The following is a 27,556-nucleotide window of genomic DNA, read 5'->3' on the forward strand; positions in this document are numbered from 1 at the left end:
ATAACTAATTAAAAAAAATCCATTAAGCTCTGTGATTTATTATTTAATTTCAAAATTGATATTAAAATTGAAAAGTTTGAGATAGCTGAAACAGAAATAAACCTTAATATTTTGATATATTTTAAAACATATTTGTGATTATCTGGTCATATTTATTTCATGGAAAAATATGAAAGCCATTCTCTAATAAATTGCAGGCAAATTTCTGATAGTGTAGCTGGGCAATAACAATCATTAGACGTTATCAACCACCATTTACGCAACTTTTTCGGCGAAAGAATATGACGATAGTGAGGTTAAAAAGTTACTTCAAATACATTACAGCATGCTATCTAATGAGAATTGGAGAATTCCTAACTCCATGCTGAGCACATAAAGTTTTGTTTTACTTGAAGTGTCTTTTTGACCTCAACTCTCGGGGTGCCCTTGCGCATTTTACTTGGCGGATAAAGGTATGATGGATAGCCATTTCACTAGAGGGCGTAAGATGCTATAAGGTGACTCCAATCATCTCGATGATCGTCCTCTCGAGAAAAAGATGTGAGGGAAAGTCATCTGCTGGTTATTTCGGTATATTCATTTACTTCTTTGTTGTTCGTAATGTTGATTATCTTATGTATAAACACGGACAACGTTTTTTTTTTCAAATAAGGACTTATTATTCGGGGGCAAAATATTATGTATTGCTTAAGCAGTTTCACCTTCAGAAGACTGTTACTTCACATTTGAATTTTCCAAGCGAACGCGTTTGTGCAATGTACCCCCCCCCCCCCCCTTTTTTTTTTAATTTTTCAAATACAGACGTTTTCTTCGCATGTTTGAGTTACCAACACATTTGACCTAAGTTGATTTCCTCCTAAGGTCCTAATTCTTACAACTCTTTGATAACAAAAGAGACTGCAAGTAAAACAGACCTATTTATTATGATTATATATCGGGCCACGAATAAATTTGCACTAGGGATGCGAAATACTGCTTGCTTATTCAAATTAAATTCATTTAGAATTTTTGTGCAGTTTACGAAGAAACATGATTAGATACACAAATAATATACAATACAGAGTGAATACATGTTTGATGGTTACTACAACAATTCCTAATTCCATGGTTACTACTTCCCACAAGTACTTCCCACCACTCACTGCTGACATGGACTTGTAATAACGTTTTTAATGCATTTTATTTAATAGTTAATAACTGATTAGGAAGTTTTGATAAACTCCGCGTAACATTCCATGAATACAGCATATATGCATCGAGGCAATAAACTGAAATGAACGACAATAAGGGCGCGGTTACATGGGAGTCTGAACTACTTCAGGTGAACATGTTCAGCTGTTGAGTGCGGTTACACACAGTCTGAACATGTTTCGTTCGAGGCAATTTCCCATTTAACTTAAACAGGTTGGCAAAGTAGTTCAGATCGACATATCTTCTACATTAGCCTCTGATTGGCTGTTTAGAATATAAACAGTCTTTTGCAGAAATTCAAGATGGAAAGTGTTTCTGGCACAAGTTCGAGTAATATTTTACCATATGCAACAAAAAAAAAATCAACATATAATTATATATATATATATATATATATATAATATATATATATATATATATATATATATATAATTGATCCTGACCTTAATTTTCTTAAAACTGAGATTCTCGCTCAAAAAATAATAAAAAAAAAAGTTTAAAAATTTTACTGTGCATGTTGTTTGAATTCCCGATTTGTAAAAAAAATATTGAGCAATATGTAAACACATTCCATTTCTGCTGATAATGTTGTATAAACAAGTGAGAAAATCCCGCGTTTTCTGGATACAATTACAAAATAGAGATCAACAATACAGTCATTCGTTGACAGTAGACAATCGGTTTTAGAGCTAAACACACTTTTCAGCAACTACCGTGCAACCGTACACTTTCGCGTTTGTAAACGTGTTTACTTAAACATGTTCACCTGAAGTAGTTCAGGGTCCCGTGTAACCGCGCCCTAATAGATATTATCTATATCTACATGCATAGAACTTAAAACAAAATAGTAGGTGTTGTGTTCATTGGTTCAGTACTTTATTTACTCTATGATTGGTTCATTGGTTGTCCGATGTTAAAAAACTTGTAAACATGGATGGTTAAATTTGCTTATATTAAATGCTGTATTGTAAATGAAAAAAAAAAAAAAAATTCTCGCAAAAGTATGTTTTGTTAATGTAAAAGTTGTAAGTATGCATAACAAATCAAGCAATTTTGTTTCTGGCATATATCGTTCGAAAGACTTGATTAAAAATTTGAAAATCAGGTGAGTATAATATACGTAGTTGTAATGCTTTATTTTGTTGTTGTCCCCCCCCCCCCCCCCGCCATGTTTTATAACTTTTATAGAATTCTTTAGACAGTAGACATGTGAACGAATTATGTTAAGATTTTCATTTGCAATTTGGCTTTCACCCAGCAGCACGGAGTCCTCCCCTTTCTCACTTCGGTAAATATTTACTTGGGCGGTATTTCCGAAAAAAAATGTTAAAAATCCGAAAATACCTTTATTTAATGCTCTTCAACTTCCTCTTTTCATTAAAAGCGGCGGAGATTAGAAATTCCAAATACTTTAGAGATATAGAATTTTTAAATTTCTTCATATGTAGTTGAGCGGTATTTGCGAAAAAAAAATTAAAAATCCGAAAATACCTTTATTATATGCTCTTCAACTTCCTCTTTTCATTAAAAGCGGCGGAGATTAGAAATTCCAAATACTTTAGGAGATATCGAATTTTTAAATTTCAGCACAAAACCAGCGCATTCCTGTGGCGTGCGTGCACCATTGTTTCTTGTTTACGTACAAGTATCTATTTTTTTATTGGATAATGATGTCACGTGATTGTTCGTGATAGGCCAGAATTCAAATGAACTAATACGTGATTATTTAGTTCAATTATTGTTTAAAACGGTGTTTAATTACCGCCTCCAACTTAGGTGAGTTTTTAACGTTTCTAATTTTAAAGTCTTATTTGTTATTTTGATATTGTTGCGCAAGTAATAAGTAACAAAAAAATTTATGTGAGTTGTTACTGTACATCCTTTGATACGGGTTTGTTAGGTAAGGTCAGTTACATTATAAATAATTTAAAACTAAAGAATAATTAAAATTAATTCACATTATTTTTAATATCACCTTAGTTTGAAAGTATTTATAATGTAACTGACCTGACCTAATCGACCATTTTAGTTTACTGTTCACCCTCTGTCCTGGTTTGTTTGGTCAGGTCAGTTACATTATAAATATTTTAAAACTAAACAGCCATTAAAATTAATTCACAAAATAATTTTTAATGTCGGCTTAGTTTGAAAGTATTAATAATGTAACTGACCTGACCTAATCAACCATTTTATTAATTACGCATTCACGATTCACGTATTCACGAACACACGGCAAAATAACAAAAATGGCGCCGCTCGAATGGTTCCACAGGTCTTGTATTGCAAAATTAAAAAATTCGATATCTCCTAAAGTATTTGGAATTTCTTATCTCCGCCGCTTCTAATGAAAAGAGGAAGTTGAAGAGCATATGATAAAGGTATTTTCGGATTTTTAACATTTTTTTTTGCAAATACTGCTCATCTACATATGATGAAATTTAAAAATTCGATATCTCCTAAAGTATTTGGAATTTCATACCTCCGTCACTTTTAATGAAAAGAGGAAGTTGAAGAGCATAAAATAAAGGTATTTTCGGATTTTTAACATTTTTTTTCGGAAATACCGCCCAAGTAAATATTTACCCTCACTTCTTCCCCACACCACCTTTTTAGTCTTTTTTTCAGGTCCCTTACATATCTCTCCTCTAGCATTCCTTTTTCTTATTCATTCCACTCCCTCCCTGTCCTCACTCGGAAAGAGTGCCTTTCTCTTTCCGTTCGCCCCCCATACCCTCCGGAGCTCTCACCTAATAATATTTGCACCCCCTTTACTTACATTTGTGCACTCTATTTTCCAGTTGCCCTTTATCACCTTAAACAACCTGACCAACCTTTTCACTCTACTTCTCCCCTATAATGCTTCCCACCACAACTTACTAATCATCTCAAGCAGACTATGCATTTCCTCCTCTTACCCTTCTCTTCTTCACCACATACTCCATCACCCACCTCGCTGCTCTATGCTGCACCTTATCCAGCACATTTACCTTAGTAACTATGTAAGGATTCCTGATCATAGCTGCATGCTGTTATCAGCCTGACCAACATGAATTCTGCTATGCCTTTTCCCTTACTCTCCTCTTCAAAGTTGTTGTGTTATACTAAATCATTGTCACCATAAATATTTTGAGGTGGGAACCCCAGTTAGTTGGCCTATATGAGGTATTTTAGGAATCTCTTGATGTATTTCTTCTATATGCAGGGATATCATATTTATAAAATGCTTGGGAAACTATACATATTATAATATTATAGTTTTGATAGAATGGCAAGCATCATTGGAATGATTTTATAAACAAGGCAAGAATCATTATTATAGAAGCTGGAGTTATTGTAGTTTTATGGAGTGGATTTTGAGGAAATATCGTTATTATAAAATAGTGCATTTAGGACTAATGTTTAAAATGCCAGGCCTAGAATGAAAGTTGTTAGTAAAGCTAATGTTTAGAGCTAAAGTTGCAGCACTTTTGTTGATTAGATAATCCTAACCAACTGTTCAAACAATTTTATAGTAATTTTTGGTAAATATTTACAATCGCGGTAGATGCCAAAAAAAATGCTAAAAATCTGAAAATACTTTTATTCTGTGCCCCTTCACTTCCTCTTTTCAAAACAACCGGCGGAGGTAAGAAATTTTAAATACTTTAGGAGATATCGAATTTTTTAATTTCATCATATGTAGAGTCGCGGTATATGCCAAAAAAAATGCTAAACATCTGAAAATACCTTTATTATATGCTCTTCAACTTCCTATTTTCATTAAAAGCGGCGGAGATTAGAAATTTCAAATACTTTAGGAGATATCGAATTTTTAAATTTCAGCACAAAACCAGCGCATTCCTGTGGCGTGCGTGCACCATTGTTTCTTGTTTACGTACGAGTATCTATTTTTTTTATTGGATAATGATGTCACGTGATTGTTCGTGATAGGCCAGAATTCAAATGAACTAATACGTGATTATTTAGTTCAATTATTGTTTAAAACGGTGTTTAAATTACCGCCTCCAACTTACGTGAGTTTTTAACGTTTCTAATTTTAAAGCCTTATTTGTTATTTTGATATTGTTGCGCAAGTAATAAGTAACAAAAAAATTTACGTGAGTTGTTACTGTACATCCTTTGTTACGGGTTTTGTTAGGTAAGGTCAGTTACATTATAAATAATTTAAAACTAAAGAATAATTAAAATTAATTCACATTATTTTTAATATCACCTTAGTTTGAAAGTATTTGTAATGTAACTGACCTGACCTAATCGACCATTTTAGTTTACTGTTCACCCTCTGTCCAAGTTTGTTTGGTCAGGTCAGTTACATTATAAATATTTTAAAACTAAACATCCATTAAAATTAATTCACAAAATAATTTTTAATGTCGGCTTAGTTTGAAAGTATTAATAATGTAACTGACCTGACCTAATCAACCATTTTATTAATTACGCATTCACGATTCACGTATTCACGAACACACGGCAAAATAACAAAAATGGCGCCGCTCAAATGGTTCCACAGGTCTTGTATTGCAAAATTAAAAAAATTCGATATCTCCTAAAGTATTTGGAATTTCTTATCTCCGCCGCTTTTAATGAAAAGAGGAAGTTGAAGAGCATATGATAAAGGTATTTTAGGATTTTTTAAATTTTTTTTGGCATCTACCGCGACTCTACATATCATGAAATTAAAAAATTCGATATCTCCTAAAATATTTGGAATTTCTTATCTCCGCCGGTTGATTTGAAAAGAGGAAGTGAAAGAGAATAGAATAAAAGTATTTTCGGATTTTTAGCATTTTTTTTTGGCATCTACCGCGATTGTAAATATTTACCGTAATTTTAATGTATGTAACCTAACCGACTGTCCACACTATTTTAAAGAACCTTAAATGCAGCTAACCAAATTTTATTCATTTGACCACACCATTTTTAAATGTTGTTAATGTGGGAATTACAGGTCTAGAAAGAATAGCTGAATTATTAAACTACAGTTTTTATTGACAAACATCTGCACTATTAGTTTTTTTTTTATTCAATTCCTGTTTTCCTCATGAGAAATAGGAAATTAACAAGCATCTCCTTTTGGTCCTGTTTACAGCCTTTATATCTCCCGGTTCGACCCATGGAAAGGTCTTGTAGTTTTCCAAAGTGTCCGATCATCAAAGTCTGACTTAACATTCAAAGCTACAAGAACAAGGGCATCCTAGTTATGCCATGACAGCAAGGCACCCCAGTCTCTGCGGGACAGAAAGAGGTCCGCTAATGGAGGGTAGTGGTAGGGAGAGGGACAGGCACTACCTGTGTGGTGCTTGCTCAGGGAGGAGGCAGGGTTTTCCCCTAGGAATTGCACCGGGCTTTACGCCTGCCTGGTTAGCAAGCTCTTGGCTCTAGCAGCCTCGTAACAGTATTATTAATGTTAAAAAATATAACCCAGCTGACTATTCTCACAATATCACTATTTGTAGAGTAGGTAACCCAACCAACTATGCTATATTAAATTATTTTATTTGTGCTTAATTTAATCTTACCCACCGTTTACACTTATTTAAAGTATAGTATTTTATGTACAATTAACCTAACCACTCATTAATAAGGTAAACTATTGTTAAACTACTTGTAAGATCACCATGTCATTTTAGAAAAGAAGTGGGTAAACCCATTTTGGATTTTTTTTTTTGGGGGGGGGGGGGTTGAGGAGGGTAAAGTATGCTCTCCTCAAAAATTATCATAAAAAGAGAATCATGGTAATTGTTAATAGTTTTTCTTGGAAAATAATTTCTAGAGTAGTTCCCCTTCAGCCATCTGAAGAAAATAAAATGAAAATTCTGAAAAGGTTATTTATTGAGTTCCTCTAATACTATTTGATGATTCTGTTAAACATCGTTGTGATATTTACATGTATTTTACTGTTTTTAACAGTTTGTTAGATTATTTTAGCTACATTAAAAATACTGTAAATTGGTGTAAACATTTGGTTACGTCAAGTGAGCAACTTTAAAAATACTTAATTTGCACTTTTTGGACAAGTTTTACTCAAATATAGAGATTTTTTTTTAATTTGTGAAAATAAAAAAAAATTTCACTAAGAAAATACGAAGAATTATTTTATTTAAGTTTATAAATAATTAAATATATTTACAGGCATTGATATAGGTGATTGGTTTCTTCCTCAACCTGCAATTAATCTTCCACCCAGTAGTAAAGGTGTCCTTTCCATTACTTACTATCCCACATGTTTCCTTAGCTCCCTCGCTCCTTTCACTTCCAATACCCTTCCCTCAATGACATTTCACTCCCACACTGTCCTCATAAAAAACAAGTTCTTCTCTTTTCTTTTCTCCTCCACACCTTTCATATCTTCCACTCATGGTCTATCTTTATCTTTGACTCCCGTCATATAACATTTTTCCCAGCCTCCCTCTCCCTTGACCACTTTGAACAGCCTAGCCATCTTTTCTACCCACCTCCTTCACTTGAAAGTTACCAACTCCACATCCCTGACCATTACGTTACATTCCCCTTCCCTTCTTCATTACATACCCAGGACCCAACTCTTTGTCCCACACTGTACCTTCTCTAACTCTCGTACCACCATCATCAGTTATGGGTTCCATACTGCCACTGCGTACTTCATCATCGTTCTGACCAACAAGGGGTAAGCCTCCTTCCGGTTCCCGTCATTGTTTTGCCAAGTAGGCCCAGCTACCTCGTCTCCTCCTTCTGCCCCTTCTAACGATAAACTTACTTTAAGGGCCGCACTTATCCGGGCACATATGGTGTGTAGAACTTCAGAAAAAAACTATGCAATGTAAAATCTAATCAAGCTATCATAGTCTTGTCTGTTTACGTAAAGCTTTTAATTATACGCTAAGGGCAAATGAGTAGTTCTGTTTCTGTATTTATTTTTAGACGAGTGAAAATAACTAAAATGCGTGTTTTATGAGTAATTATTAGGCATTAAACATGTGGTGCAAATTCTTGAAAGCACTAAACGGACTTGCATTACACCTTTATCTTCATTTCTATGCCTAATGATGTTATTTTTACCACTCAAATCTCATGGTAGCCTTACGTACTGCAAGAAGTCTGTGTATCAGTCTACATTCTTGCGCTTAGAGGCAATACCGTGCTAGAAGCACCAGCGAGCGTCACATTTATCGTTCTGCCTCAATAACACAACTACACCCTTGACTAGGCGAGCCCCTCAATGGCTTCTATTGCCGCATGAAACCTAACCACTTTTCCATCTTGTTTAAATTTAGCTCCATACCATTTGTCAAATGTGTCCATGTATGGTAGTCTTATATTTTGTGTTCTAATCTGGGTTGTGATTTTGGATGTTCACATATGTTACACTGTATTTTGCAGTCAGCATTGTCAAGGCAATAATTAAAAATTATGACTCATATTGTTACCCTGATGATGTTGACTTTGAGGTTCAGTGAAAAGACCTGAAAGATGCTTGTTAATGAAAGTGACTTTACTGAAAAAAAATAAATTCCAAAAGTGGTAATTTTTAGTTTCAATAATGTTGCTTGATCATTCCTCAAAAGTGTCCTCTGCACTCACTCTGGTCACACATCAGGGAGATAAACGGTGCAGATGGTTGAAAACAGACAAAAACTACTCCATTAGAAGATAATGAAATAATAGCTATTATGCAGTACAGCATTACTAATATAAACTATGTATATTATAGTAAATGGAACTAAGCAACACCATTAAAAAAAATTAATAAAATACTTTGAGTAATACTAATGTTTTTTTGATTGTCCTGTAAAGATGTGTTTTTTAATCCTGACAGGAATCAAAGAAATTCAGTAGTGAGTAAGACTAGGGAAATTGTGGAATGAAAAGCATTCAAAACAAGAGAGAAAACTAAAAAGTGCTTAAAATTATTATGGAAACGAGAACAGTGCACAAATTGTTTCATAATTTCATGAATATTTTCTTTATCATTGAATTAATTACAAGCAGGACTGTATTTTCCAGGTTAGCATTAGCAGTTAGTTAGCATGATCCTTGATATTTATTTATTTATTTATTTAATACCTTCCTTACTTATGATGTTGAATTCCTGATAGACAAGTTAGAAGTTTTGTTTTGTAAATATGCTGTTAATTGAGCTACCTACATACTAATTTAATTTTCACAATGCCTGTCTCCCAAAATGCTTCAATTAGGATCTTATTATAAAATTCACTAAAAAGTAATTTGAGGAAAACATACATTTAAAATTGTAGTTGCAATATTATAGTGTGAATATATCAGGCAATATGCTTACATAAAAATATTTTTATATGTTTTTTTAGTAGTTCTATCTGTGTGCATCATTCAGTCATCGGCTTCTTGCCGATGGAATCACCGCCTGTTTCCGTGCAGGGTACGGCTGGAGAAGGAGAAACTGTCACTGGTGGCCGTTCATCGCGAGGCGTCTGACGAAGATGGACGCGTCGGGGTCGAGGAGAGGGAGTTCTCTTGGCAGGAAAAGGTTTTCAGCCCGTCCGAGGTGTCGTACTACAAGTTTGCCGGGAACTGCCACTCCCCGTTGGAGGAGAAGTACCACGAGGACGTGGCCCGCCTGTGGGAGGCTGGGATGCCCACGAACAGGCTGTTCACCTACACGGATGTGGACAAGTACACGGGCGATGAGGAGGTGTGTGTCTCTGGGTGGTTGCTTGTTTGTTGCGACACCTTACGCACCTGGGCCACTTTGATATACCCACTTGGTGCTCATAAATTTGTTCTTTGAATGATTCCTGGAACGTGTAAGAGTATGTAATTTGCTATTTGGCACTGTATTGTCATAAAGAAAACTCACAGAACAGGCAAAGAAAGATGAAACAGAAAATAAGCCAAAATCAGCCTGTGTAAAATGTTAAAATTAAAGACTGCCCAGATTTCCATTGAAGGAATTGGTCAGAACAGTATCACAGCAGATAAACACTGTGAGTTGACAACAAGACAGTTGCAACAAAAAAAGTAAATAAGACAGATAACAGAGGAACAAAACCATTTTTGTCTTGTTAAGCGTACTGTATTTGTCTGTTCTGTTGTCGACATGGTGTTAGAGTACCTGTTTAATTTCATCGCTGGGTTCTCATATGCATCGCTGTATTGTTAATGTGTTATCCGGATTATCTGTTTAGTATCATTGTTGGGTTCCTCTGACTGTCACTGTGTTGTCCAAATTTCTTGTATATAATTTAAATTTACATCCCATAGTTATAGATGTTTTATATTTAATACATATAAAATTAAAATATGTACTTAATTTTCTCTTCTTTTACAGTACCTTGTGACTTTGTTTTTTTCCACCTTTTTTGGCAGAGTTCTTATTTGTGTTGACACTTAAACACTGAGCTATGTGCAAAATATTAAGTTACCCTGAAAGTAATACTAATACAATGATTACACGTTCAGTAAAATCTCGATCAATTTTGTTCTTAGTTTTATAAGGTATAAAATTTAAAGTTATATATTTTGCCACTATCCAAAAAGTTCCATTTTTTTCACTTCCAATTTCATTACTAGTTATTTCTAGAATCATTGCTAACAAACAAAGTAAGGCAAATAACTTTGCAAATTGGTTGACTGAATATAAGTAAGTCAAACATGCTGGAGGAACATAAGGTGTTAATGTTTAGCATTGCAGAGTCCTCACCCTATTCTTGCGGTTAGGCCCAGGGCACTTTTGGTGTGTTGCCGTTTGTTGTTAAGACGTCTAGCTTTATTAGATATGTGCATAATTTTTTTTTGCAAAGTCGTTGTACAAATGTAAGTCTGGTCGATTCAGATGCATGGTCGAGTGGTGGCGCATGCACGACCATCGTCCTCCCCGGACGATGCCCTGAAGCAGTCCGCCGTGCGGGGTCGCAGGCGGCAGGGGCGAGAGCTGCACCAGAGGCACAACATACTCGACTACTTCCCGAGCGACGACGCGCTGAGGAGGAACCACACGCTGCAGAACGCTTGCCAGACGTTCCGCATCTTGGCAGACTTGAGCTCTGCCGACATGTGAGGTGCTTTCAGACTCGTTCACTTCTGTCAGCTCCTAACCCCGAGTCGTGTGATGAATAACTGGAGCACGTGAAACAAGTGCGTTAATTGGTTCCCTACTACAGAATGCAGCTGCAACATGTGCTTGTACGGTTATAATTAATTTAGTCCGATGACTTCTACTGTAAATGGTAAATAGGGCTGTGAGTGGCGAGTGGTGAATACAATATGTGCATGGTAGAATGAGAGCAGGGGCATAGCCAGGGGGGGGGGGGGGGTTAGGGGTTCAAACCCCCCTCCTAGCACCAAAGCTTTAATTAATTTCTTATTCATCACTCAAATTTCATATTAAAATTAATAACATTTTTACCATTACAATATTTAAATTTAAGTACCGAAAACTGCTAAAATAGCACTATTTTACACCTTAAAATACAAATTTTCCTGGACCCCCCCCCCCCTGCCGCATTAATACGGGGGGGGGGGGGGGGCATGCTTCTTAACACCCCCCATACACAAATCCTGGCTACGCCACTGAATGAGAGAGTTGGTTACTCAGATGTTGAATGGTGCCCAAGTATATTAAAATATATTAGGAAAATTATTTTTAATGAAAAAAAAAAAAAACTTTTTAATTAATGTTTTTTTTTGTTTTGTTTGTTATAAGTAATATTATTAACTTTTTGTAATAATTATAAAAAGTAATTTAAGCACTAAGTTTTGTAATATTTAGAAACTATGCCATCAAAATTAATATAAAAAGTATAATTTATAGCATTAAAATGTTTCTGGAACATACTTCTAAGCAGAAAAATGTTTATTTATGACACTCTTAAAATGAAACTGATGTATTATGTTTTTTTGCAATACGTCTGACCCCTGTTAGTTGCTGGACTTATGTATCGCCGGCAAGCATAGCTGATGTTGTATGACGTTATTGCAGCACAGAAGAAGTGGACTGGGTGGGGAGGTCGGAGTACGTTTTGTGCACGATACGTTGGGACAGCGTAAACGGTGTCCTTCAGGTCACACCGGACTTCTCCCCGGATCCTTACCTTGTGGAAGTGGACGAAGACTGCAGGAGTTTGTACAGCTACTGGGTCACCCATGCATCCAGTGACATCTCGCAGGAAGAGCGCGACTGTGAAAGAGAGCTTATGGACAAGGTGTGATACTGTCAAGGTTATGATTACTGTCTCAGCGTGGAACTGTCTTGAGGCTTTGTCCCACATGTCAATTTGGTTGTTAAGTTTTTTTGCTATTACCATTAATCAAGAGAATTTCCTGTTTATTTATTCAGTTTATTCAGATAGCTTTCTTGCATTCGTTGATGGACTACAAATATTCTCAGTAGATATTTTCTAAACGGTGTTTTCAAACTGTAAAAGGTCACACAAATTATAATACACCTACCCCACGAAGTAATGCCGTAATTCATTCCAAGAACACTTGTGCACTAGTTGAATCAGGTTTTTATCCCCCATAATTAGGGCCTGGAAAATTTCGGTGTTTTCAGTATGCAAAAAGCGGTACTTTCAAATTAGAAAAGCGGTGGTTTAATGTCGGTATTTTCGTTATGCGATGGAAATTTTACCGGTATTTTAAATGTTGACTAAATTGTGCAGTTATTGAATTAAATAGTTTACATATTGAATAAACAATCCATGTATACTAGGAATAGACTAATATGCATAATAACAGCCAATTAAATCCAAAACAGTTACACAAAACAGACACATTGCTATAATGTTTGCAACTACAAATTTTCTTTTTTTTTTGGCTGCGGATGCCACATGCTTAGCCGAATTTAGGTGTTTGTCAATGGAATTTTTTGGGTTAAATAATACTTTAACCTTACGTGAGTATTAGTGATCTGCAAATACGTAGAATCCCGCGAGAATTCGGGCCAATTCCCTCCCCCCTCCCCCCCTCCCAAATATATCCAAATACATAAAAAATCGCCTTTGTTCGCATAGATTTCATTATCAAATAGTCTATGGAGTAAAAAAGACAACTTTTTAAAATTCATATTACACCTCGGACTCGCATACCCTGAACAATGGGTTCCGATAAATACTCGCGCTAAGTGAATTCGCGTCACCTGAGTTTGGCTATGCTAGCCGGCTGGTGGTTATTTTCGTTCAAAACATGGCGAAGGAACTTGTGTGGATCAGGTAGAAAACATTCGGCTATAAACGAAATATATAAGAACAATGCTATCCTGAAATGCTGTGACATGTTTTTGGAGTAGATAATCACAGCGACAGACTGACAGGATGCGCGCCCGCCCTTGCCGTCAGCGATGCTTATTTTGACAGCTCAAGCAATTATCTTGTCCACCTCCCTTCACAGCGTAAAAAAAAAAGAAAAAAAAACACGTTGGAATGCAGACGGAAAAGTAACTACAGTATGCAGTAAAATAAATACATTTACGGCCCTGCTAAATTTTTCTATTCAATAAAATTCGAGGTATTAGTGATTTTTCAGCAGAAACTGCTGTGTGACTAATAAACAAATTGTTTCATAATAACTTAAACTTATAAAGTATTTTTTAACGGCGAAGGACAGTCATATAAGCCCATAAAAATATTTATTTTACCGAGAATGGACAACCTGGCTTTTGGCGCACGCGGTGTGGGAGGGGAGGAGGATGCTGACAGTTTTTCGCAGAAGGTTGAAATAAGGGAGGGAATGTGTTGAAATGTTAGATGGAAAAAAAAAGGGGGGGGGGGGTGTTTTTACATGGTTTGTGGCTCTGGGAGGGATGAGCCTTGAGGAATTAGCAGGGGATGGGAGAGGTAAGCGTCGCGTCGCGTCGCGTCACGTGACGTCAAGCCGCCGCTACCGCCAGCCTGGCCGGACGAGTTTCTTACGCTCTCGCAGAAGCTACCACAGTGGCTTTTCGTGCGGGCGGGTAAGATAACATGACAGCTGAGACGGCTTTTCGTGCGATAGTGGATGCGCTGAGCTCGGCTAGACACTGCCGCGTGGACAGTCTAGAGGGGTGGTATCTATTTTGAGCTGTCTTTTGTATGCCTGCCTGCTTACAGTACAGCTCTCACCAGTATAAACGTGAACACATAGTGCCCAACAAAGTGTAACAGACTTGTTTTTCAGCCGATTTTACTAAAATTTTCGACTTTCTCTGCTCAAATTTTTCACGGTTTCTCAAAAAACGGTCGTATAAACGGAATGGACGCATCAGAGGGGGGGTCGCATCAGCGGGATTCTACTGTAATGGTACTTTTCGGGGATATATTCGCAGTGTAATATATAAATGTTGTGGTTTTCGCGAATGTACTTACTTTTCGCGTTTTCATGCGAAATTCGCGCAAATTTTCGCAAAATTCGTGATCGCGAATAATTCCAGGCCCTACCCATAATGAGTGTATTTTAATAAAAATAAATTATATTTCAACGACGGTAGAGTGTTAAATAAAGGTTTGAATTGCATTTTGAGAATAAACATCCTGAAGTTAAATTAAACTGTAAAACAAATCAGGTCTTGGACATAACCTTTCCGTACTATGTAAGTGCTAACAACATTTCTTAGTTACAAAATAATGATATTAGTATGATATGTTTCAATACTAATAAGATTTAAGTAGTAATAACTTAATGGTTTATATAAATAAGAATACTATTTAACCTGTTACTGTATCTAATTCCGAACTCGTTTGTTTTATAAATGTGTGTCTCATGAACAGCTGAGTACGTTACTTTCCACTAATGCTTCCTGGAGGGTGTGAAGTAATCTAGCCCAAAAAACTTGTAGCCTTTCTCACCAGAGCTGCTGCTGACTTGTGGAATGGTCGTGAGTTCAGTAGCGGTCATGAGTCTGTGGTTGGCGAACATGTGCGAGTGCATTTCTCGTAACTTTATGTCATGCGTGTATAAGTCCCATGTTCATTCTATGTGTACTAGACGTCAGTCATCGATAATTCATTGATAGAGATAAGATATTATAGTGTTATAAAGTTGCAGATTTCGTGATTAAATATAGTGGATTTTGTTTTTATCATCATTAAAAATTAAAACATGTGGCGCAATTACATTGATCAACTGCAATTCAACAATTCGTGGTAAGACACTTATAATGTGTAATACTGCTGTTACCACTACCCTTGCTCTGGGTCAGTAAAAAAAAGTCACAATTGCACAACCCCGGTTAAAAGTATTCTCACAGAACGCTGCGGTGGCTCTCTCTGCTCCTGCGCTGGCCCATAGCTAACTGTCACTCTCACACACCTCCCCACCCCTGCCACCTTCGTGCGGAAGCACACTTAACCATATTCCGGTCAAAACACACGCAAAAAATAGTTAAACACATTTTTATAGTTACCTGCCTATTACGAATAAAGCCATACTGCTATAAAAATATCTAGCTAAAAATTAATATAAAAAAAAACTTTAAAAATACTTTCAACATACTAAATAAATATAAATTACACTAAACAAGAATGTTCTCCGACTTTCTAGAACATTTTAGGTCTTATAAATTTAACAGTCATTTCGTTTAGGCATGTTTCCCAAAAATTTGCTGTTTACTAAAAACTAAATTAAGAACTAAACATAAAAAGTAACTTAACTAAACAGGCCAAAAAATAATTAAAACACAAGTGCAAAAAATACTAACTTAACTAGACAAAAATAACTACTTTTGAAACCAGTACGAAATCAGGGGTTTCACTGCATATATTGATAACAGTAAGTTAAACAAACATCTGCAACTAAAACATTCAGTAGATGATATCCTTAAGGTGAGGCCACACAGATACCTAGGCTATATTCTCGATGTATGCTATGTTGATGCGCTAGGTGGCCAGACAGATCTATCTAGTTTGCAATGTTGGAGAGATGCATGCCTGGCCATTCGAGTGATGATTCCGATGAGGATTATATTCTGCTGGCTCTCACAGTATGTAAACAGAAAAAGAAAAGGATTCATGAAGTTAATTTTAAAAAAGAACTTGAATAGTTTCATCATTTGATGGATTATTTCAGAATAAATACAACTCAGTTTGGTAGCCTTTCCTTGAAATCAAATCCCATGCATTTTCCCACCTATATTCTTTCATTGATTCGTTCCATAAACATGGATATTTTCATACTTCTTCAGTGAACTTTTCCATCGACATGACTTATTTAAAACATAATGTTGAGAGAAACAAAACTTAATGAAAAGCAAATACAGAATGAAAGCCCAATTCTGCACGAAAACAGACTGATTTTATTATGCACATATGCAAAGTCAGCAAGCGACATTTACAAAAATAGCCAAGAACCAAAGACCGGGCAATGTTGCTAGGATCGCCAACATAGCAAACACTGTGAACACAGCTTGGAATGGCCAGCGAGACCTGAGATGCAGCTGGCTGTATTTTACTTGTGTAGTGAAAAATGCAACTATAGCAGGATAGTGCTCTATGTGGCTGAAGCTTTACTGTCTGCTATGTTCATGTCTATGTTCCCTGCAGTGTTTTTGTTGTGCATGTTCTTCCCCAATGACCCAATACTTACAGCCAGCAGACGTTCAAATGAATAATTAAAAAAACACCAACATTCAGGTAAACATTTGCATGGCTACATGATAGCACCATCTTAACAGTGGCCGTAGTGAGTACTTGCCTTGCTACCTCTTGACAAGAACATGGAGGAGACAGTTGCTTGTTTTTTCATGGCAGATATTACCACCTCTGGTTAGCACTTGTGATCTGAATACTCCGTATTTATACTTTTTTTTTTAGAAGCATTTTGTGTATTTCTCCAGTTTCATGAACAGCCACCTGTGTGGATGTGTAATCCTTGTTCCTCTTGAAGTTTTATAGTTCCATTTAGAGGCGTTTAGCTTTCAGGTTGTTAGCTGTTTGAGTGCTTATCCCCACCACCTTTCTGCTTGACCAAGAATTGCTGGTATTATATTAGCACTGTTCAATGTCAAAATAAATCCATGGATCTCATGACTGTTTCCACAGTTCACTTTGAGTCATGGCAAAAAAAAAAAAGTCTTACTGATAAGAAATTAATAATTTATCATTATATTGAACCAATCTCTAGTGCAACTTTATTGTATATATTTATTGACCCAATGTGTGTAATATATTTTTTGAATGTATTGAACCGATCTGTATGATTTTTATGTATTTATTGAATACTTTGTAATTATTTTTATTGTAGCTTACTGAGCATCATTTGAGTATTCGTCAGCTCCAGATTGGCTCAGATTTTGACGTACCGGATGATGGGGTTCTGACTGTATTTGTCATGGGGGAAATAATGTGTGCTGAGAATTTTGAAGCTGATCAGTTATTCATTCACTTCCTTGTGGAACTTCCAAAAGGTATTTAAATGGTAAATTTAATTTGGTAATTAATTGGTAAAATATTCATTGTTTATGATCCAAACTGTTTATGTTTATATATATATATATATATATAATTATAAATTATATATGTATATAAAATTAAAAAGTTAAGGAAAAAAAGCTATACTGCAAAATATATTTTAGTACTTATTTTTAACTTCATACCTTCTTGAACAAGATTTGAGACTGCAAAGTTTTATGAAATACAAATTTTAGCAAAACATTATGAAGTTCCCTAAAAGGGTTCTCTTTTGCATTTTCTTTATTAAATTTGTTTCAATTCACAATAAATTATTGTTTACTATTGTGTTAAAAATTATTGTTGATCTTTTTTTTTTAAAAAAGGGAATAATTTTGCAGAAAAAATCATTATTCTTGTTTAACATATTAGCAGAATGATTCTGAGAACCTACTTCTAGAATTATTTTATGTTATTTGCACTTATCCACTGCGAATTCATTAGATGGATATATTCAAAATCATAATTCAAGGAAACTTAGAATGGAATTGGCCTGCAGTAAGAGGTACAGAAACATCTCGGCACTTGCCTGGAGTGATTTTTGGGAAATTTGGGAATTCGGAATCAGAATGGCTGGCCTAGGATTCGAACTTGGGTTCTCTGTATTGCGAGTCCAGGTTACCACCAGTTGCACCAACTTGCTTCATACTTATTTTGGAACTACACAGATTATTTTGTGAACTAGATGGTCTTACGTATTGTCTGTGTTGTGTTAAGGAAAGTGAGTGGGATAATATGTAGTTTGAAGTAGAGGAAGGAAATTAGTATCAGTGGGAGCAGCACACTCCCTTTGTGTTCTGCACCGGCTCAGAAAGTGTTGAACTCTAGTGTGTGACAGCAGTGGAGCATATTACAAGATTATTGTTTTACAGGTTTGGTACTACTATAGAGTAGGATACAGTGAAACCTCATTAATAAAAACCCTGTTAATACAAAACTCTCATTAATACAGTTTTTTTCACGGTCCTAAGATGTTTAATACAATAGTATTGTTATTATGTAATACAACATTTTTTTGTTCCAAGGGTAGACAATCACATGTTACAAAGGATGGTTAATACAAATATCCCAGAATAATGTAAAGAAACAATGTAAAATTTCAACTAAAATAATACTGATGCCATTTCTTTACTTCATTGTAGGTTGGGAAAAAAAACTTGCAAATTTTATTCTTCCAAAATGATGGTATGTAGTATCAGAGAAATATTAATTTGCCTAACTTCAATGTGTAGTAGATAGCATCGTGTGTTATGCCAAACTTGCCACCTCCATCAAATTTAGTGATGGACAGTGCACCAACTTATACCAAGCGACATGCTAACCAGTAACCACCTTAAAAATATGACGCACAAAGAAAAAAATAGTGATAGCCGGAAACGGAGGGGAATTGCATATAATTAAATTACGCATAAAGTTGGTTGTGTGACTAGAACTCATTTAAAATCAGTGATAATTGTATTTAAGGTACCTATTTTAGCAGTGTTGTGAAAGGAATCTCTTGTGGCACATAGAAAGTAGTGATTTGTGGAAATCGGTAAAAATCAAAATCAGGAATCAAAAACAGGAACTCTAACCCAGGTCTTCCTTGATGGGAGTCCGTTGTGTTTTAATTGCTTCATCTTGCTGTATTAAATTTTCAGACCAAAGGAGAATATTTATCTTGACAAATTTTTAAAAGCTTCTGAATATTGTGTTATTCACTTGTCAACCTATATGTGTGTGTTTAATGCAGTTGAATTTGCATGGGCAAATAAATATTGTATCCCAGAAATGTAATTCCATATAAGGATTTTCGTCATGAGTATTGCAAATGCAAACACTGGCTTACATCAACTCATTTACAAAGTACATTTTGGGAAAGCTGCTGCAGCCATGTTGTGTGCAGCAATAAAAACACTTGGTTAAAACATATTTTTCATATACCTAGCTAAATACAGTAAGTTATTTATCCATGCTTTGGATTGGTTTAATTTTATTTTTACAGCAGCCTAAATATGGATATAACAATTATGTGAGGAAAATGTACCAGTATTATTAATCACATAATATTAAAGACTTAATAATAGCAGTAAAGTTTTTTTTTGTCTAACTTCAAGGTTGGAGCTGTGATGACCCGGAACATCTCTCGGGCATAACCCAGGCGTGCCAAACTGACAGAGCAGATGTGGCCAATTTTGGACACACATTTCAGATGAAACTGAACCACAGTCTTGACCGTCTTCAAATTGAACCAGGTTAAACATTGTTGTTCGATTTATTATTGAATGTAACAGTAAATATAACATTCTGTAGATGCAGGAAAAAAATTAACAGAGGTGCAATAGATATCTTGGTATCTTTGCTTTGGAGTTTAGAAGAGTTGACGTTTTGTAACAAAACTCTGGAAAGTACATCTGTATGACTTCTGACAGTTTATGTTTGTATTTTGTTATTATTTACTTTGCATGTTTATTTTGTGGAACTTATTATTTTAATTAATAGCTGAAAGTGTGCACAGTAAAACTTCTTATATGTTGTGTCAGTAATACCAAAATCTTTTGTCTGAATAAGTTTTTGATACGACCAACCATTACTGCAAGGGGTAGAATGACAAATAAAATCCTAACTCCTTTAATAGGTTCATTATCAAAACCGTTCAAATTGTTTGTAAATATTATAATTTTTATCTAAAACTTTTGTCTGAAACAATTTTTGATTAGACAAATTATTGTGCAAGGGGTTGAAAAATTAGGGGTAGAATTAAATAAAATCAAACTCCCTTACTAGGTACACTATCAAATCTGTTCAAAATTATAAGATTTACAATTTGATCTCAAAACTTTTGTTGGAAATAATTTTTGCTAATATGAACCATTGTTGCAGAGGTTGAAAAAACCTGGCATTGAAATAAGAGAATAAATAAAACTTACATAACATGTACCCTATCAAATTAATTTTCAATTTTTTTTAATTTTTTAAATATTTTTGATAACTTTAGCCAAAGTAAATTATATCTCACAAATTATTACTTCAAAAGGTGGAAATAACAATGGTAGGAAGACAAAATGTCATTACCTTTTTAATAGATAAATTATGAAATCCATTATAATTATTGTAATACTCCTAAACTTTATCTAAAACCTTTAGCTGAAAAAACTTTTGATGAAATGAAATATTACCATACAAACATAGGTTGAAAATAAAAAAAAGTAAAACTTTCTTAGTATAAAATTCGTCAGAATTTATTAATAACCATCTTTAGTAATAACCATCTTCAACCTTTGTTTAAAATATTTTTATATGATCACATTTTAGTGCAAGAGATGAAAAATAGTGTTTGTAGGTAAAAAATAATGATATAATTACCCAAGTAGTCATAATATAAAATTTGTTAGATATTCAATGCTGGATGCATTAAGTTAAAAATCAGTCAAAATATTTTCACTGTCATGGAATATGAGAAAATGTTTAATAATCTTTTGTGAATATTGGCGAACATATTGGATGTTATGTACATTAAGTTCTTAAAAAATTCCTGGAGTTTATAGAACCTTCCAAAACATTTCCTGAAGATAAATGTACTTCGAAATCTACCTGTGCCTGTAGACTGTGCTGAATGGAATTTTTTAAAATTTTACATATTTAGTTTTTAAAATTAAACCAACACTACTTGGATATCTTGCAGTTTCAAATCATGTAGTTTTTCTTAAGCTCTGCACACCCTAAGATGCACTTAAGTCACATGCAAGAAATGAATTTTCAGGTCATTTCAAGGTGAATATGTTGTAATTATTCCCTTGGCAGAAGAACGCGCATGAATATCATGATTTTAAGGTATATTTTTGGACGTACACAATTGATGGTATGTACACTGATGACATTATAAACTTAATGGACAAAAAAATGAATAGGCAAACACAAAGAACATGAGCCTAAAAATCAGCTTATGTCAAAAGTGTTTGAATATTTATCTTTTTTGTCCATTATTTTATTTACTTAAGTCATACATAGGGCCAATGAAAAATGGTAAATAAAAAAGGCCCATTTCTGTGAATAAAAAGAGTTATTTCGGTGCAAAATTTCTGTGAAAAATAATTGTTTAGTTAGAAAAAATAACTATTTCGTCATTATAATTTTATACACATATACATATATGTTTGATGGAATTATTGTTTTATTTGGTCAAAACTTATCAAAAACAATGTTTTAAAGTACAACATGTACATCTAAAATTTAGCACGCTGCATTTGTAATTAAAATTCTCAAGATTACATACAAAAAAAAAATCGGAAACTGATCAGAAATGTTAGTGGCTCAAGTCCATTTCGACTATCTCTGAAAATCAGCTATTATATATTTCCTGCAAACTAGTCCCCACCAAAACAACTGTACTTATTCAACAGTACAGAGTATTGTTTTTTTTTAAATTTGTTTATGTTTTCCACCGCCTCAACTGCGTGTGCAGTAAGTATTACCAGCAATGTTGTATGTCTAAAAAAAAACCTTAAATCCATTTTCCCCGTTGCAAGAACCTTTGAAAGAAGGTGTGGATATCGTGCTGCAGACGCGCTGCCGGGGGGACCGCAGGTGTTCCTGGAGGTGGTGTCCCGCGACGGCTGGGGGCGCTGCAGGAGCGAGGGTTACGGCAGCGCGAGGCTCCCTGCCGCCCCGGGGCGCCACGAGCTGTCCACGCCCACGTGGAGGCCTCGGCCCGCCGGCGTCGGGCCCCGGCTCCGGCGGTTCTTCCTGGGCGGCGCGCCCGAGCTGCTGAGCCTCGCGCACAGCGGCGTGCCGTGCGACCCCCAGGTCCGTGTGTGCGTGCCAGGATCAGGGGACCAGCACATATACCAGGGCTGGCGCGTCCGTGCAGGCGAACCAGGCGACCGCCCAGGGCGCCAAGTAGCTGGGGGGCGGCGCAGCACGACACATAACAGCTGATATGATATGTTTAACGATTATTGAAAATAGATGAAAATGGATTTTTGTTAACAGTTTGGAATGTTTATATTGATATAAGTAATTATTTAAAGTTCACGGTGACCTGTTTATGATTTGTAATAAGTAAAAAAGTAAAAAAAAAAAACACTAGCCTGCTTTCATTTGATTGTTGACAAAATCTTAGGCTTACGTGATGTATTTTGAAGCAAGGAAAATTTTTTTGGGGTGTGTGTGGGGGGGTTTCTTAAGGTTTTTCGCCTAGGGCGCCAATTTACCTTGCACCGGCCCTGACGATCGGAGATCTCCGAAACAACAGGCGTGCTGGACCGGCAGTTCTCCCTGATTATCGAACATCAATAACATATTTCAAACTACTTTAACAAAAAATATTCAAACAAGTTTTTAATACACTGTTCCATTGTAAGAAAAAATACAGATCAGTGATCTGGTTTAAAAAAAGTAACCGATACCACTTTTCAGAGGGGACGCACCACAACGCCGAAATACCACAATGCCGAAATGCCAAATTGACCACAACGCCGACAGCTAGAAAACTGCTGTGTACCACAACGCCGAATTACTACACGCCGAAAAATGTCATTGCAGGACTGCCACAAAGGTTAGGTTAGGTTAGACTAGACTAGGTTAGGTTAGACTAGGTTAGGTTAGACTAGGTTAGGTTAGGTTAGGTTAGGTTAGGCTAGGTTAGGCTAGGTTAAGTTAGGTTAGGTTATGTTAGGCTAGGTTAGGTAAGGTTAGGTTTGATTGTGGTATTTCGGCGTTAAGGTACATTTAAGAAACACACACAAATTCATTTAGTTGTTATTTCGGCGTTGTGGTACACAGCAGTTTTCTAGCTGTCTGCGTTGTGGTCAATTTTGACATTCGGCGTTATGGTATTTCGGCAACGACCCCTTTTCAGACATGATTCAGCTCGTTTCATCAAAATTTCATTACAGTAATGTAACATGCTGGAAAACAAATAACACTAATTAAATGGAAACATATCAACAATAAACTAAGCTAACTTTAAACTCCGGCAGCGCGTTTATGTGACTTGCCATCTGGGAATCCTGAAAAATCTCAGAATGCAAGCGGTTCGATTGTTGCTGGTTTACAGAAGGTGCTGAACCATAGAATGTTCATTATAAAGATCTTTCACTGTAACTAGTGTGTTTCAAACCCTCGTGGCCTGTGTGTGACCACTGTACTGTCATTTTACAGTGTGTTTTTTTTCTCTCTCACCGTGCTATCTTTAACAATGCAGCGCAATTCCATGTCAAGTTTGAAAGTCCCCTTAAAATGTGTCGGGCAGTAACACACTGACCTGAATAAGTGTTACGAATTTGTAGTTCCGGCATTGAACAGCTTATTGACTGACCAATATAACTGTTGAGAACATGTAGAATAGTGGACATTGGCACATTGTTGAGGTTATAAAATCTGATTTAGGGTTTCACGAATGGTATTTCATTATTAGTTCATTTAAAACCCTTTCAGTCTATCCGTCCACTGCAGTGGACAATGTATATCTCAATGAAACATGGATTTAAACCATGAATGTGTGGGGTCAGGTGTACCTACATTCTAGAGGACGTCATTCTTTGTTGCTATGAAATAACTAAATTTTATTTACACATAAATTAATTATAATAAATAATTATACATTAATATTGTAATTATAGGGTAGGATTATTACAAAATACAAAAAAAAAAAATTAGATAAGTTACAATCAAAAAATTAAAATTAGGACTTGACAAAGTGTGACTGAAAGGGTAGAAATGTTCTGTTCATGATATCTACAAAATAACGTACCAGATGTTCGGACAGCTAAATACGGCGGGTCTGTCGGCATTGGCAAGCCTGTGTCGGGCCTGGTTAGGCGAACGTCCAACTATGCTGCTGGTTCCGACAGGGTCCTGTGGTGAGCAAGTATGGCCTGCCGACCGTCACCAGCGGCAGCGTGCTGCTACGCCTGGACATTGTTCACCAGTCTCGTGCGCTGGCCGGCGAGGGGGCGGGCCCCCGGGAGAAGGACGTCGTGGCCCTCGCGGAGAGGCCGAGCGCGGCGACGCTGGTCGGAAGCGTCAACGGCGCGCTGCTGGCATTCCGCCGGGCGCGCGAGCGCATGCTGCAAGCCAGGGACGCAGCTCAGGCCACCTGAGAACTCTGTCAGTGGGTGGCTGGCCTTGTATCATGCCTCCCTGAATCTACCAGTTACAAACGAGGGGGGTTGGAACGAAAGAGAAGTCAAGTCATGTTTTTTTTACTTAACTGAGACGAATGCTGATTCATCCGTTTAAATATTAATTTTATTTTATTATTTTGAAACTGATATATATATATATATATATATATATATATATATATATATATATATATATATATATATACACACACACACACACACACACACACACACACACAGATACACACACATACACACTTTTATACATACACTTTTATCCTCAAAAATACCAATAAAATCATACATTGAAATTTTTATGGTGATAATTAAAAAAAAAAAAGACACGTATTTTACTTACTTCACGTTAATTCTAACATTATCTGTAGATTGCATCAAAACTAAGAGTATGCGCAGGTTCAGAAAATCAAAGATGAGTCCAAAACTAAGTTTATTTGACTTGCAAAAACTTACAAGATTTTTAAAGTTTGTTTAGAGGAAAATACAGCAAACCCAGAATTTAACTAGGATGTTTGGAGCTATAAAGAACCTAAACACTATAAGCTAACTGCATTTGCACTTGGAAAAAAATTTACATAATTAAAAATATATATTAGAAACATCAGTATACTGATAAAGCTTAATAGGTGTCTGTAAAACAACCTACAACGTGAATTGGACTGTTGAATTATTTCAGGCCTACTCAGTCCAGTTTTTTTTATGAAATAAAGATTTTATAAGAGATGTTTTTATCATCATGTTATTAATTATTATATTTAATATCCTCTCTTGTCATCTTTGATTTGGCTGACAAAAAATAAGGGCAGCCTCTCATCGCAAGAAAGAAAAAAGAAAACATTGCTGCTTTTTGCTCGTGCATACATATGCATTAGTAAAAAAAAGAAAGGAATGAGCTAAGTTTCTTCTGTTTTTTTTTATCACATACAGAAATTTTTTATGTTTCTTCAACTCAGAATAGAAACAGACCTCTTAGATCTAGAGCACTATTAACAAAGTGGAATACTTGCAAAGCAATTACAACTATTTTAGTTATCTTTTAAGATTTGCTTGAAAAAAAAAATTAAAAAAAAGTTTTAATTCAGAATATACATAATGTTATGACACGGCTAGCTGCGAGGCTAGCCAGCCAGCTCACGCGTGATTGGCTAGCCATGGCAGTGATTGGCTGACTTATTCTAGACTAAAACTGGGTACAGGTAAAAACTGCAGACACACAGGATAAACCCTGGGCACTTACATGCGGGATGCAAAATTTCATGCATTAGTATCAAGCAGGTTGGTTATGGGAAACAGAAGGATGGTTCTGGAAGAAGAGTTGGACAGAGTAGAAAAGAGTCTTACCATGCGGGTGGTTAGGGGCTTGGACATTACTGTCCACATTGATTTTGGGTGACACTGGTTGTTTCGGGGGTGATGTTTTGTCGTTTCCCGCCAGGCTGCCAGCCAGCCCAAGGGTATGTGTATATGAATTAATAAATTAATCAAAAAATATATGATGTGTATTTATTTCTTAGTGCACCCATTTTTTCTTGTAACAAATGTTAGTGATTTTGATGTATGTATTTTAACTTGGGCTCTACAAGTCATGTGTGGGCACAAGCTACTTGGGTGTGATCTAGTCATTAGCAGTAGCAAAAGTGCAGGCACTGGCCGCCTGGAGCATAGTTGCGATCGTAAACACTTTCACTTTCAACTGGGAGAGAGAGGCGGGAAATTTGTTGCCTCTGTTTAGTTTCAGGATGCCTGGAAGGACTGATTGTAATTTGAAAATGGTGACCCTACTTCAACCGAGTCAGTACTACCCTAAAGCATACATGGGAAGTATTTTTCAAAATGGGGGAGTGGGGTGCTAGATAGTGATGGCCCTAACAGTATAATGCAACGTTCAGAAGTGCTTAATTAATTGACTGTGAGGGGTCAGGGTAAAATGTCATTGGACTGCTAACAGTACCATACTTCTCTCTCCCATTTTTCTAATGCCATATTGCCTCCACACTGCAGTTCCGGTGTCAGATCGGCATATTTATACTACTAACATTCCCTTGCGTTACTCTTCTGGTGCCACACTTGCCTGGTGCCAATTCCGGGTAAAATCGTGGAGGAAGAAGTGAAGCTGGTTGTGATATTTTGGAAAGTTTGTGTAATTTAAACTCACATTAACTTTACTTCAGTCATTCAAATTTAATGATTGTTCATCCAAATTTTATGATGGTTCATCGTGATGGATATTTCTTACACACTCTCCTGCTATTTTGTTTTATTTTACTGTTTATTCACACAAAACTCACTTGTCTCATACTCTCTGTAGTGCTCTGAGCTTTGGATGAGCACTTAACTTAGTGGTTCATTTAATTTTTGTGATGCCCTGTTTAACAGGACATCAGTGTAAATAATGGCAAGTCAAACAGCTGATTTTGATGTACAATTTTTTCTGTATTTTCGTTGCAGAGTGAAATGGCTTTCTTTCCCCATGGCAAACAATTCTGTATTTGTTAAATTTAAATGTAAAAAGTAAATTTGCTGAATAGGATGTATTTTTGTAAAAAAAAAAAAAAAAAAAAAAAAGTTCGACATCTCACAGTTATGCAAAGGTAAGCTCAAGGTAGCGGCAACTTTACGGGATGTGGACTGATTCACTGCTGGTTAACAGACTTGTCTCTCAATCGGGGGGGGGGATAGGATAAAACCATGACCTTTTCTTAAGAGCGACACACATTTTGTTACCAACGGCCAATGAGAACTTCAATCACATGGTAACAATAGCCATGAGACAATCATTGTTACTAAGTTTTTTTTTTTGCTAATCTCAAAATCTCATTAGCTTACAGTCATACTATGTTTATAAAAAATAAATTATATATTTAAGGG

General features: G+C 35.8%; 1 protein-coding gene across 2 annotated transcripts; it reads left to right on the forward strand.

Moving 5' to 3' along the window:
• The first annotated feature begins 1,832 nt into the window (after nucleotides 1-1,832).
• On the forward strand, nucleotides 1,833-26,179 carry LOC134543138 (tectonic-like complex member MKS1). 2 transcript variants are annotated; one of them, XR_010076893.1, is made up of 8 exons: nucleotides 1,833-2,296; nucleotides 9,565-9,838; nucleotides 10,979-11,199; nucleotides 12,125-12,347; nucleotides 17,359-17,521; nucleotides 19,661-19,798; nucleotides 22,108-23,100; nucleotides 24,398-24,474. XR_010076893.1 is itself a non-coding variant. In XM_063387986.1 (8 exons), the coding sequence occupies exons 1-8, from the start codon at nucleotides 2,163-2,165 to the stop codon at nucleotides 24,644-24,646; spliced, it is 1,644 nt and encodes a 547-aa protein (XP_063244056.1). In that variant the 5' UTR covers nucleotides 1,835-2,162; the 3' UTR covers nucleotides 24,647-26,179. The 2 variants fall into 2 exon arrangements, 1 of the variants encoding a protein (XP_063244056.1); XM_063387986.1 differs by having other exon boundaries at nucleotides 1,835-2,296; nucleotides 22,108-22,349; nucleotides 24,398-26,179.
• The last annotated feature ends 1,377 nt before the right edge of the window (nucleotides 26,180-27,556 follow it).

This window comes from Bacillus rossius (genome assembly GCF_032445375.1).
Source record: "Bacillus rossius redtenbacheri isolate Brsri chromosome 9 unlocalized genomic scaffold, Brsri_v3 Brsri_v3_scf9_2, whole genome shotgun sequence".
Classification (NCBI taxonomy): domain Eukaryota; kingdom Metazoa; phylum Arthropoda; class Insecta; order Phasmatodea; family Bacillidae; genus Bacillus; species Bacillus rossius.